This window comes from Sus scrofa, chromosome 2, assembly GCF_054392235.1.
Source record: "Sus scrofa isolate SSC_HxYL_T2T_F1_AM1 chromosome 2, Sscrofa_HxYL_maternal_Yorkshire_Landrace_v2.0, whole genome shotgun sequence".
Taxonomy (NCBI): domain Eukaryota; kingdom Metazoa; phylum Chordata; class Mammalia; order Artiodactyla; family Suidae; genus Sus; species Sus scrofa.
Window position 1 is genome coordinate 31,925,092 of NC_139384.1, and position 12,221 is coordinate 31,937,312.

At 45.2% G+C, this 12,221-nt stretch overlaps 1 protein-coding gene across 29 annotated transcripts in view; it reads left to right on the forward strand.

Annotated features, from left to right (window-relative positions):
* The window catches only part of LOC100737821 (uncharacterized), a 333,963-nt gene that overhangs the window by 291,754 nt on the left and 29,988 nt on the right, over window positions 1–12,221 (forward strand). For 11 of the 29 annotated variants that reach the window (XM_085011547.1, XM_085011546.1, XM_085011525.1 and 8 more), the window contains one exon: window positions 4,439–4,534. The exons of 15 other annotated variants lie outside the window; for them this stretch is intronic. Coding sequence is in view for 4 of the 14 variants with exons in the window: in XM_085011525.1 (XP_084867651.1) it covers window positions 4,439–4,534 (96 nt within the window). In the remaining 10 variants the exon portion in view is untranslated. Of the gene's footprint in view, window positions 1–4,438; window positions 5,360–6,615; window positions 10,370–12,221 lie in introns of those variants that run through there. 3 more of the 29 variants (XM_085011553.1, XM_085011554.1, XM_085011552.1) reach the window with 3 other exon arrangements.

Sequence of the window (12,221 nt, forward strand, 5' to 3'; positions counted from 1 at the left end):
CCCAGGCCAGGGACTGGATCTGAGCCGCAGCCGTGATCTTTACTCAGAGGCTTCGGCAGTGCCAAATCCTTCACCCAATCCACTGCTCAGGGCGGGGATGGAACCCAGGCCTCTAAAACTACCTGAGCTGCTACAGTGTAATTCTTTTTCTGCCCCCCCCCCCTTTTTTTTTCTTAAAAGGCTGCACTTGTGGCATATGGAGGCTTCCCCGGGCTAGGGGTCAAACTGGAGCTGCAGGTGCCAGCCTCCACCAGAGCCATAGCAACGCCAGTTCTGAGCTGCATCTGCAACCTACACTGAAGCTTGCTGTAACACTGGATCCTTAACCCACTGATCAGGGCCAGGGATTGAGCCCCCATCCTCATGGACACTATGTTGGGTTCTTAACCCGCTGAGCCACAGCAGGAACTCCATCAGTGTTAAAATTTTAATGTGCATTATTCCAGTCTTCCCCTCACCCGCAGCATAACAGTAATGGTTATTATTGGCTGAATCCCTAGCAATATGTCAGGCTCCATGCAAAGCACTTTACCAAGATTTTTTCATTTAAGCAGTCTTAAACCCATTCAAGTATCATTATCTCCATTGACTGACGAGGAAACAGGCTCACGAAGATTAAATGCCTTGTCCAGATTGGCATGTTAGTCTGCGAAAGACCCGAGAGTTACCTGCAACCATCTGAGGTAAAGGCAATGCCCTTGACTCCTGTACCTCCCCCCAGCCCCATCGCCCCACCCTGGTTTTGACTGCTTTTGCAGCAGTCCAGGAGGGTGTATTTCACAGTACAGGTTCTCAGCACTAGCTGTGGAAGAGAATCAACCTGGGAACTTTGAACAAAATATGGGTGCTGGGGCCCCACGTCTGGGGCTTCCCACTGGGACTGAATCACCGGTGTTTGCAAAGCTCCCCAAGAGATCCATATGTGTAACCAGGGCTGAAATGCAGTGCTCTTTAGTTGACTTGATTTCTCTGCTATTGGAAGTGCAGTGCTTGAAAACTGCATTGACATTCCAACCAATATGCTAATAAATAAAAATAAACAGCCTCTGGCCATTGTGCAAAGGATGATTTCTGCATTCATAAAGTTTCACTGGCACTCAGTTGAAAGCAAACATCAATTCCTTTACATATGACTTCTGTTGAGGTTTTTTTTTTTTTTTTTTTTTTTGGTCTTTTTTTTTAGGGCCACACCTGTGGCATATGGAGTTTCCCAGGCTAGGGGTCTAATGGGAGCTATAGCTGCCGGCCTGTGCTAGAGCCACAGCAACGCCAGATCTGAGCCACGTCTGTGACCTATACCACAGCTCACAGCAACCCCGGATCCTTAACCCGCTGAGTGAGGCCAGCGATCGAACCTGTAACCTCACGGTCCCTAGTCGGATATGTTTCTGCTGCGCCACGACAGGAACTCCAACTTCTGGTGAAATTAATGTGGGCCAGCAGATGAGTGGAAGCTGGTATATGGGGTCCCTAAATGTGAGCACCCTAAACCTCGGCTGTGCACAGACTAATTCAGGTCACTGGTCTGTGTGTGCCTGAGTGAGTCCTTAATTTCCTTTTTCAGACCTCAGTAATTTCTAGCAGGGTGTGCAGAGTTCACGACACAAACACATCTGGATTTGGGGGTGTGGATCTGAAATATTCACCGGCCAATATGTTGGGAGCAGATGTTGCATTGGCAGCCGGGGATGAGGGGGGCGATCTCATTCGAGGCCCCATCTGGGGCTTTGCTTGGAGCAACACAGCTTCTCCTGCTGATTTCAGCTGCGCTTCAAAGCTGGATGCTTCCTCCCCTGCCCAAGGCATCTTGTAGCCTTTTCCATCCTGATGACGTGTACCCAGAATCTTGGCATTACTGCATCCTGTGCAGAAAATACCAAGAGGGTGAAAAGCATTTGCTTCTTAAAGGATATAAGTGTCACCAATCCAGGCTGGTCTGAGTCAGACTTGGTGCCAGTGTCAGCCCAGAAAGGAGCTTCTGAAGCCTGGAAGTGGGAGGCAGGCTTTGCTTCTTCAGCATGACATGGAGGATGGACCAAGGGCTGTTGACCCAGGCAGAGCTGGGCCTGAACACAAATTCTACCACTTCTTGTGCGTGTGTGTATTTGAGGGGCCACACCCGAGGCATACAGAATTTCCTAGGCTAAGGGACGAATCAGGGCTGCAGCTGCTGGCCTAAACCACAGCCACAGCAATGCCAGATCTGAGCTGCATCTATGACCTACACCACAGCCACAGCAACACAGGATCCTTAACCCACTGAGCAAGGCCAGGGATCAAACCTGAGTCCTCATGAATATTAGTCATGTTCGTTACCGCTGAGCCACGACAGGAACTTCCAAATTCTACCACTTTTGAACTTTTTGACCTTTCTGAGACAAGCCACTTTGAGATTCTGGTTTCCTGCCTATAAAGTGGAGACACAGAAGCTACTTTACTGCATTGCTCGGAAAACTAGATGAGTGGCTGGTATAGACAGCAGGGGCTTTTGCCTTCTCCTTCCTCTCAAGTAACTGCTTCTAGATTGTGTATTGTCATCCAAGACCCATTTGCAAAAGTCAGACTAGCAATTCGTCAAGCATTTGGAGGACGTCCTGTATGCCAGGCGCTGTTGTATGCACTTTTTTTGTCTCTGAGCCATCTCTCATGCTGTTCCCTCTGCCCAAAATCTTTTCTCCCATGTTTCTTCCTGTTCTTCTCCAACCAGTTAAAAGTTCTTGCTTTCTCACTTTGATTCTCCTGGCTGGATGCCATCTCCTCCCTTCCAGATTTTCAGACTAGAGGTTCTCAAACATTCATGCATACAAGGGACCTCTGGAATGCTTAATGCTCTGAGCTTACTGTCCACATCCACAAGATAAAGATAACCCTACTGTTACCCTTCTCCAAATTGTTTGTGAGGCTGAGATAAGATGTACAGTGTGAAACGGCACCGTGTTGGGCACATAGTAGATGCGTAATAAATGTTGGCTGATAGAAATATAATGATAATATATTACAGTAAATAATCATAGTATCACATAATGTAGCAAATTGTGACAATAGGAAGAGGAGGGCAATACATTCTGGGGCTAGTGATTGAAGAGCAGGATTGTCTAAGTCCAAGTGGATTCCCAGACCCTAACTTCTTCCGGAAATGTGACTACGCTGCTCAGAGTTAATGAGTTTCTCGAATAAGTTCTATGTGGAGGGAAGAGGTTTCAGGTGCCAAGTTCTATCCACTCCAATTCTAATGCATTGTAACCCTTGGCAAATCTTCTTCACCCAAGAGTTCTGATTCTGGCTCAGCTTTCTAGCATGGTACCAGTTAATTATGGTAATCAGATAAGGCATTCTTGGGCAGCAGAGAGAGGCTGGGCAAATGTGGGACCATGAGATTTAGGGCAAGGGGTTTATTATAAGCCAAATAAATGACATCAGAGAATCTCTAAGGAAGCTAAGGCGTGGTGGTGTGGGGTGGGGGCAGCTCCAGAGGAAGACTGGGGAGGATATTGCACCTGTTGTTTCATGGGGATCCAAGACTATCCCAGCATGCGCACGTGGGGAAGAGAATTGGGTGATTTGGAGAATGCCCTGTTGAAGACAGATGCAGGGTGGACAAATGAGATGATGTGGGTTTATATCTCGGCCATAATCACCCACAGGCCCTAGAGCAGTCCGTCAAGTGCCAATACCTACTGCAGCTAAGTACAGCAGCCCAGCTGCCCTGGGAAGGGCATTCCCCCCCACCCCCCACCCCCCAGCCAAAACAGCCCAGTCACAGCCCATCCTGAGGCCTCTCTCTGGTTACCCTGAAGCATGCATATGGGTCCTGGGATCTGACATTCCCTGACTCTGAATGTCAAATGTCAATCATTCTTGTGTCTTTGACATCTGGCCAGTTGACTCACATTCCTGTGGTCAGCCCATGATTTGGGATAGGCAGATTTGAGCTGAAATCTTAACCTTGCTGCTTCCTTGCTTTATCACTTTGGACAAATGACCTCATGTCTCTGACTTCCAGCTTCCTGGACTGTAATATGGGGAATCATTAAACTTCCACTCTTGTTTTTTTGGAGCGAATAAGAGAATGGAGTCGGGGCAGGTGTGGTTAGGGAAATAAAGTCTGTCTTAGCAATTAACAACCCCTGAGAGCTGCTTTGTTTGTCTCATTTGATCCTCCCATCATTCGGTACCTCTATCCCCATTTTATAGATGAGGAAATGATGGTTCAGAGTGGCTAGGTGAAATTGTCCTAGGTCACAGGACCAGGAAGTGGCCAAGCTGAGATCTGAACCCAGGTCTCTCAGACTCTAGACCCATTACCTCTACCCCCGCCCCCCACCAAGTACTTAATGCATTTGTGGATTGCCTTGTTTGTGAGCACAGCCATGTTGACTTGCCGAGGCTCACTTTAAGAGCCCTGCTTCTTGCCCTTTCTCTTCTCATTTATCCACAGACCCCCAGATGGCCATGGAGATAGCCAGGTGGCCAAGAATTTCAGTTAGAGGAAACTCCATTTGCTTTCCATCCAAGATGACCATGCATTTTCCAGGTAAAGTCAAGAATCTCTAATGCACAGAAGCAGTTGAGTGTGGCCTGGGCGGCCCCTTCATTTCTGAATCAATCCCAGCAGAGAGCTTGCCTGTGTTGTTATGTGTCCTTATTCGTTAAGGATTCTCTGTATTGAGATGCAGCCTAATTAGGGTTGAGCTCAAAGCCTGTTCGTTCGGGGGCTTAGTTCATAAAAGATTAATGTTCATTTTCCTTGGGTTTTGTTGCAGAATTCAGCTGGAAAAAATCCAGGGTGCACTTCTTCCAAGAGAAGTAGCACTTTGGTGGTTTGTGAAAATCCCTTTTCCCTCATGTTAAAACCTTGTTTTTTTATGGCCCACTCCCCGCCTTTCCCGAGCATTTTGGATTCTGAAGATGTATGAGGGAAAAAAATGAATTCTGTAAACAGAGAAATCTACTGGAGATATTATTCAAAAGGAACATATTTGCTTACAGATAATTTTTAAAGAACACAGGTGGCAAATAAGTGCACATTCATTTATTTATCTCATCATTCCGCAAACATTTATTGAGCACCTGTTATATGCCAGACCCTGAACATTTACATTATGTCGTTCATCTGATTTTTCTTTTTGTGATTTTTTTTGAGCAATTGAATTCCATCAAGAAGAGCTTCCTACATATGAATGGAAAGCTTCTGACAGTACTCTGCCAAAAGGGAACATACCTATCCAGTTTTTTTTTTTTAAAGCTACTACATTTTCTGATGATAAAAGCAATATATACTAATGATAAAAATGCCTAACAAGGAGTTCCTGTCATGGTGCAGCAGAAACAAATCCAACTAGAAGCCATGAGGTTTCAGGTTCAATCCCTGGCCTCGCTCAGTGGGTTGAGGATCTGGCGTTGCCGTGAGCTGTGGTGTAGGTCGCAGACACAGCTTGGATCCTGCATTGCCATGGCTGTGGTGTAGGCCAGTGGCTACAGCTTTCATTAGACCCCTAGCCTGGGAACCTCCATATACTGAGGGTGCAGCTCTAAAAAAGACAAAAAGACAAAAAAGAAAAAAAAAAGCTTAACAACATGGGTTGATTAAATTTAAGAAGTAACGACCATTTACAATCCCAACCCCTAGAGATTTTAATTGTAGTGGATTGGCGAATATTCTTCCAGGTTTATTTTTAAACAATAAGCTTTAATAACACTATAATTTTATTTACAGAAATGGAAAACAGACAGTACTTCTGCTCTGCAACTTGTATTAGTCACAAGGTTAAGTTTATAACTTACCCTGTCATGGTGAGCTTTCCATATTAGCCTGGAGAGAAGTTCCGTGTTATTTTAATGGCTGTGTGGTATTCCTTTGTGTAAATTCCATCTTCTCCACCAGCTATGCATCTAAGATATTTTGGTTGTTTCTCATTTGCTTTCATCACAAGCAGTGCTTCAGTGGACCTTCTTATAGCAAAGTTTTTTGTTTGTTTGTTTGTTTTTCTTTTCTTTTCAGGACCGCACCTGCAGCATATGGAAGTTCCCAGACCAGGGGTCAAATCAGAGTTACAGCTTCCAGCCTGCAACACAGCCACAGCAATGTGGTATCTGAGCCTCATCTTTGACCTGCACCACAGCTCACAGCAATGCCAGATCCTAATGAGCAGGACCAGGGATTGAACCTGCATCCTCGTGGATACTAGTTGGGTTCGTTACTGCTAAGGCACAATGGGAACTCCTAAGTTTGGGTCTTTCTACAAGTCTTTCTGTGGGTAAATTCTTAGAATTGGGATGTATTGAGTCAAAGTGACAAATTGCTTTTTTTTTCTTAATTCTCGATTGTATGAAATGTCAAGATCCATAGCAGACTGAAAAATTTCTCTTCTTTAGTGTTCTCATCATCTACCCTCTTTTCTCTAATTCCATTCCTCTCAAAAAAAAAAAAATATATATATATATTGCTTTTTAGGGCCGCACCCTTGGCATATGGAGATTCCCAGGCTAGGGGTTGAATCAGAGCTACAGCTGCTGGCCTATGCCACAGCCACAGCAATGCGGGATCTGAGCCACTTGTGACCTAAACCACAGCTCATGGCAATGCCTGATCCCTAACCCACTGATCGAGGCCAGCAATCAAACCCCCATTCCCATACATACTAGTCGGACTCACTTCCACTGCGCCACAGCAAGAAATCCCTTCTCAAAATATTTTTAAAGCAAGACCCAAATGGTAACAGGTGTTAGGTGAAACAGTGCTCTAATTTTGAGCGGAAGAAAAAGTAGAACATAGCTGAATCTTTATTGCTCTGAGGGGCTCTGGCTGCCTTTGAGAGAACAAAAATAGCCTCTTCTTTTCCCCTGGGTCAAAAATGTCAAACATGCTCCATGAGCTGATGGTTCCTTCAGGAGAGACAAAGCCTACATTTGCTTTTCTTTATGTTCCATAAGTCACGTGGCTGGTGGAAAACAAGAGTAGTCACGGATCTTTGTGAGGGAGAGCATCCTTTAAGTGTAGTAAGTGATCATATTGCTAGAGGAGGCAGTGGCAATTTGTCTGATTCCCTAAAACTCTGCAAAGTCGTAATATCGTCACAGAATACAGAATCTTAGAGAGGTCAAATGAGTCATTTCTGTGTTGGGTAGGCTTAGGAATAAAATAGTTCTATCCCCAGTGCTCCACTTTAAAATATTTATTAACTCATCTCTCTCCCCCAAACCCTGCATTTTATAATTTCTGACGTTTTTCTCTTTGTTGAAACTGAAAACCCATAGCCAGATATGGTGTAGCAATGCAACTCTTATTTTGCAGGCATGGCTAACATTTTAACTTCTGCTTTTCTTGGGCTACACTGAAGTGGGTGATTTGTGACACCTCAGTTAAAAGACCCCCAAAGGCAGGTTTCTCCCTGAGTCCTGGCTGACTTTGCTATCTCTCTCCAACAGAGGGCAGTGCATTTCTCTGGTTGGCCTGCTCAAGTTTGAAAAATATTTGGTTAAAATAGGATTCTCAGTATCTTAGAATCCAAATACTTTTCTCCTTATTAAAATCATTCCCAGCACACTTCTGAGAAGAATACCCCTGTGAATATTCCAAACAAAGGATACACAACAGATTTAAGTATTCCTCGTGCTAGAAACAGTTGGTATCACTTAGGTTGAAATCTGTGAATGGAGTAAGGGTTTCCTAAATGTCCTGAAGTTGTTCCTCTTTTACTGCTTTGATTTTTTTTTTTTTTTGCTTTATTCTTTTTTTCAAGTCTCTCTATCCTGGAAGATCAGCAGAGTTTGTTTTGAAGAATTTGTCATTCTAAATAGTCTAATCTCTTTCCAACACTATTCATGATTAAGGTTGGTTTTTTTGGTTTGTTTGTTATGGTGGTTGTTTTTCAGGGCCAAGCTTGCAGCATATGAATGTTCCCAGACTAAGGCTGCCAGCCTATACCACAGCCACAGCAATGCCAGATCTGAGCTGCATCTGTGACCTGCACCATAGCTCGCGGCAATGCTGGATCCTCAACCCACTGAGCGAGGCCAGGGATCGAACTCCCATCCTCATGGATACTCGTTGGGTTTGTTACAGCTGACTCACAATGGAACTCCAAGGTTTTTTTTTTTTCTCTATTGTCATTTGGATTGTGTGTGTGTGTGTATGTGGAGGAAAAAAAAGCTTAGAGACCTGATGACTCCTGGAACTGGGAAGGGGTGCCAGGAGCAAGCACACCTTGTTGTGCTGATGGAAGGGACTGCCACTCTTGGCAAAAAGAATTTGCCATCAATTACAAACAATCCCACACAGTTTCCCTTAAATTGGCACAGTGATTTTCAACATAATGAAGAACTGGGTCCAATGCCAATCACTGTCTGATTGCCAATTAGTGTTTCCATCCTTCAAACTCCACCACAAGGGAAAGAGGAAGTACTCCCCAGAGCAGGCTGGGAGGAGAGTAGAGGACAAGGCTGAGGAACAAAATAGTCATTGCCCAGGCTTGAGCTCTGTCCCCTCTGGATCACTGTGTGGAGGTAGAAGCCAGCATTCTTCAGGCCTGGATGGTCTGCTCCCTGGTTGAGCAACTGAGACCTGGGCTGTATTTCTGTTGTTTCATTCCAGTGCTACCTTGTCTCCCAAGCTGGCCCCCATGACCAGAGGACCTGGTTCGTACCCTTTTGAGGTCATCTCCTACCCCTCCCAGGAACCTGGATTGTACCAATAGGATGTGATAGAAATGGCACTGTGCCAGTTTCTAGCCTTAAGAAAGCCTAGCAGCCTCCATTTGTATGCTCTTAGGAGTCATCCACAGTGTGAGAAGTCCAGCCACCCTGCTAGAGAGAGTCCACCTAGGGAGGGCCTGGTGGATGACTCCTCCTGGAGAGAGAACTCACATGAAAGGGCATCCAGGTGCCAGACATGTGAGTGAGGAAGCCATTTTCACAGACAACCTCGTGCCCCAGCCCCACTCGCCATCTGATGGCAACTGTGTGAGCCATCCCCAAGGCGGACCAGCAGAAGAACCACCTGGCTGAGTCCAGTCAATTCAAAGAATCATGATAATAATGAATGATTTTAAGCCATTAAGTTTGGGATTCTTAGTTACACAGCATAATATAACAGAAACACTCTATTCCTTCAGCACTTTTGGTGTGAGTGATGTTGCTACCCTACAGGGCATGGAGTCTGATTGTCATGGGAACCAGGCTTCCTGCTCTGAAGGGACAAAGGAAGTGAGGGAAAGTGGTACTGTGGGACAGAGAATGGATTCCCTGCTGTGACTGGAAGACCTGAGGTCTAGAGCTGGCTCTGGTACCAACCAGCTGTGTGACCTTGTGCAAGTCAATTTCCTCATTTGAAAAAAAAAAATGATGGTGTACTATTAGGGAAGCAAATAAGAAACCACTGCTCTTCCTTTCTTCGTCTATGGCAGACATCGGGAATCAATCACGGCTTTACTGAGCCTAGATTTGTCCTCAGAATTCTTCCCAACACAGACAGCTGCTACCTTCTTATCAGAATTAACTCATCAGATGAATCCTGTTTGCTAACCTCTGACTAGGTGATTTCTAAGTCCCATTCTAGTGCTCTTGAAAAATAATCCACTAACTATAGAAAGAAGATAGATTTGGAGTTGATGAGTCATTTCTTAGTCAGACCCTTCAATGGTGTCTCTTTGCCTCAAGAAAAATCTGTGTTCCTTGAAAGGGTCAATGAGAGCTCATGTGATCTGAATTCTGCACTCCCTTCCTGGACTCTGTTTCACACTCCATTGCAGTGGTGTCTTACTAGCTTGCATCTCTGCTCAACCAAAAGCTCCTTAAGGTCAGGGACAAAGTTTTATCCATCAAAATCATCCTCAGCACCTTGCATGTGCCTAGAATCTACCAGTTAGACAATTGTTAGATGGGTGACTTATGAACGAATTAATGAAATAGCTAATGACGGTTAGTTCATTTATTCGTCCTTTTGGACAGCCTTGGGTTTGTTCTTTTGGATTCCAAGCATCCTCAGCAAAGGAGGAACATAAGCTTTGGTGATTCTGAGCTTCGCAACCAAAGCCTCTCACCAAATCAGGACCAACCAGGGGTAACCCAACAGGGCCCACAGAGTCATCGAAAATTCTTGATTGAGGAGTTCCCGTCGTGGCGCAGTGGTTAACCAATCCGACTAGGAACCATGAGGTTGCGGGTTTGGTCCCTGCCCTTGCTCAGTGAGTTAAGGATCTGTCGTTGCCGTGAGCTGTGGTGTAGGCTGCAGACGCGGCTCGGATCCCGCGTTGCTGTGGCTCTGGCGTAGGCCGGCGGCTACAGCTCCGATTCGACCCCTAGCCTGGGAACCTCCATATGCTGCGGGAGCGGCCCTAGAAATAGCAAAAAGACAAAAAAAAAAAAAAAAGGAAATTCTTGATTGATGTCCCCTTAGATGAAGGTCATAAACTCAAATGCTAGCAGGAGGTAGACAGGTAAAAGAGGTCATGAAATGGATCTGTCCCATCCAAAAGGCCAGCCTCTGGAGGCCTCCACCCGTGCTTGCCCTGTGGGGCTATGCATCTCTAGGAACGTCTGTTTTGGTCTTGTGCTCACTCTGTTTCCAGGATCCAGAAGAGTGCTTGGCACTTATTAATTTTTTTGCAGCAATTTGTCTCTTTGTTGTTGTTGTTGCTGTTGGTATTGTTTCCGCTTGTTTGCAGCCTGGTTTTTTGAGGGTTTTTTTTTTTTTTTTTTTTTTTCCAGTCTGTTTTTTAAACATCCAGCTTAACATAGGCTAGCTGGTCAGCATCACATCTTCTAAAAATGGACCAGTTGGAGTTCCCTGGTGGCTCAGTGGGTTAAAGATCCAGGTTTGTCACTGCTGTGGCTGTAGGTTTGACCCCTGGCCTGAGAACTTCCACATGCCACAGGTCCAGGTTTAAAAAAAAAGACCCAAGTGGAGGGAAGTTTTGGATATGAAATGTTTTCAGATATTAGAATGGTACAGCTTTCCCTGACTGGCTTGTGACCCTGGCAAGGGACACCTTTCTTCAGAGCCTCGGTCTCCCCATCTGTAAAATGAAAACAGTAGTGAACTGCTGACATCTCTCTCTTTGCTGTGACGAGGATCCTCTGCAGTGGCACCTGGGGCTACACTGTGACATGGACGAGCGAGAGGCTAGCCCGGGGGGGCTGCAGAGTCCCCAGAAGCTGGGGCGACCCTAGGGCAGGCCAGCGGCCCCTGTGAGAAGGCTGAGCATCTGAATAATGAACGCGTTATTTAAATGGAGCTGTGGCCCCATGGAGCGCTGAGAAGTCATTTTCCACAGTTCGCTATTCTCCTAGTCAATGGGGCTTGACCTGATTATTCTCCCTCTGGGCTTCAGGAGATGTGGGGAACATTTGAGATTTGTTAAAAAATTAGTTAAATAAAATTGCCCCCTCCTCCTCAGTGATAGTTTCTGTGAGTGATGGAGCTTTCATGGGGTAATGTCTCAGGTGGATGCAAATCTGAGCACAGAAAATACATCTTGTATGTCTATATATATAGGGCTGTGTATGTGTGGGAATCGAATTCTCCAGATGTAGAGGGGGGGAAACAACAAAGACCCCGAGTAGGAGCTTCTCAACAAGAGCAGCCTAATCGCTCTGATTTCATGGACACTGTCAAGTATGCACCCCTTGGATCTCACCCCTATTTGGCAACTATCTGTCAGGAAGACATCAGTGTTGCTGTCTTTTTTATTATTGTTATTATTATTATTATTTGCTTTTTAGGGCTGCACCCACGGCATATGGAAGTTTCCAGGCTATGGGTTGAATCGGAGCTGCCGTTGCTAGCCACAGCCACACCCACAGCCACATGGGATATGAGCCGCATCTGCGACCTACACCAGAGCTCATGGCAACACCAGATCCTTAGCCCACTGAGCGAGGCCAGAGATCAAACCCACATCCTCATGGGTACGAGCCAGATTCGTTTCCACTGTGCCACAACAGGAACTCCCTGGTGTTTATAGTATTATGTGCATTCACCTAACAACACAATATACTTTAAACAAAGCAATCATATATTAAAATAAATTCATTAAAATGTTATTTTAAAATTAAATTTTAAATAAATAACCCTATTTTTGAGATTCTAAAATTGCACTGTGGAAATTTTGAAAAATGCAGGAAATAAAAATCACCACAACCATCCCACTCAGAAATAATGTTTCAAGCATTTTCTTGCCATTTCTTTAATGCACGCTCATAAATCTACATAGAAATGCATG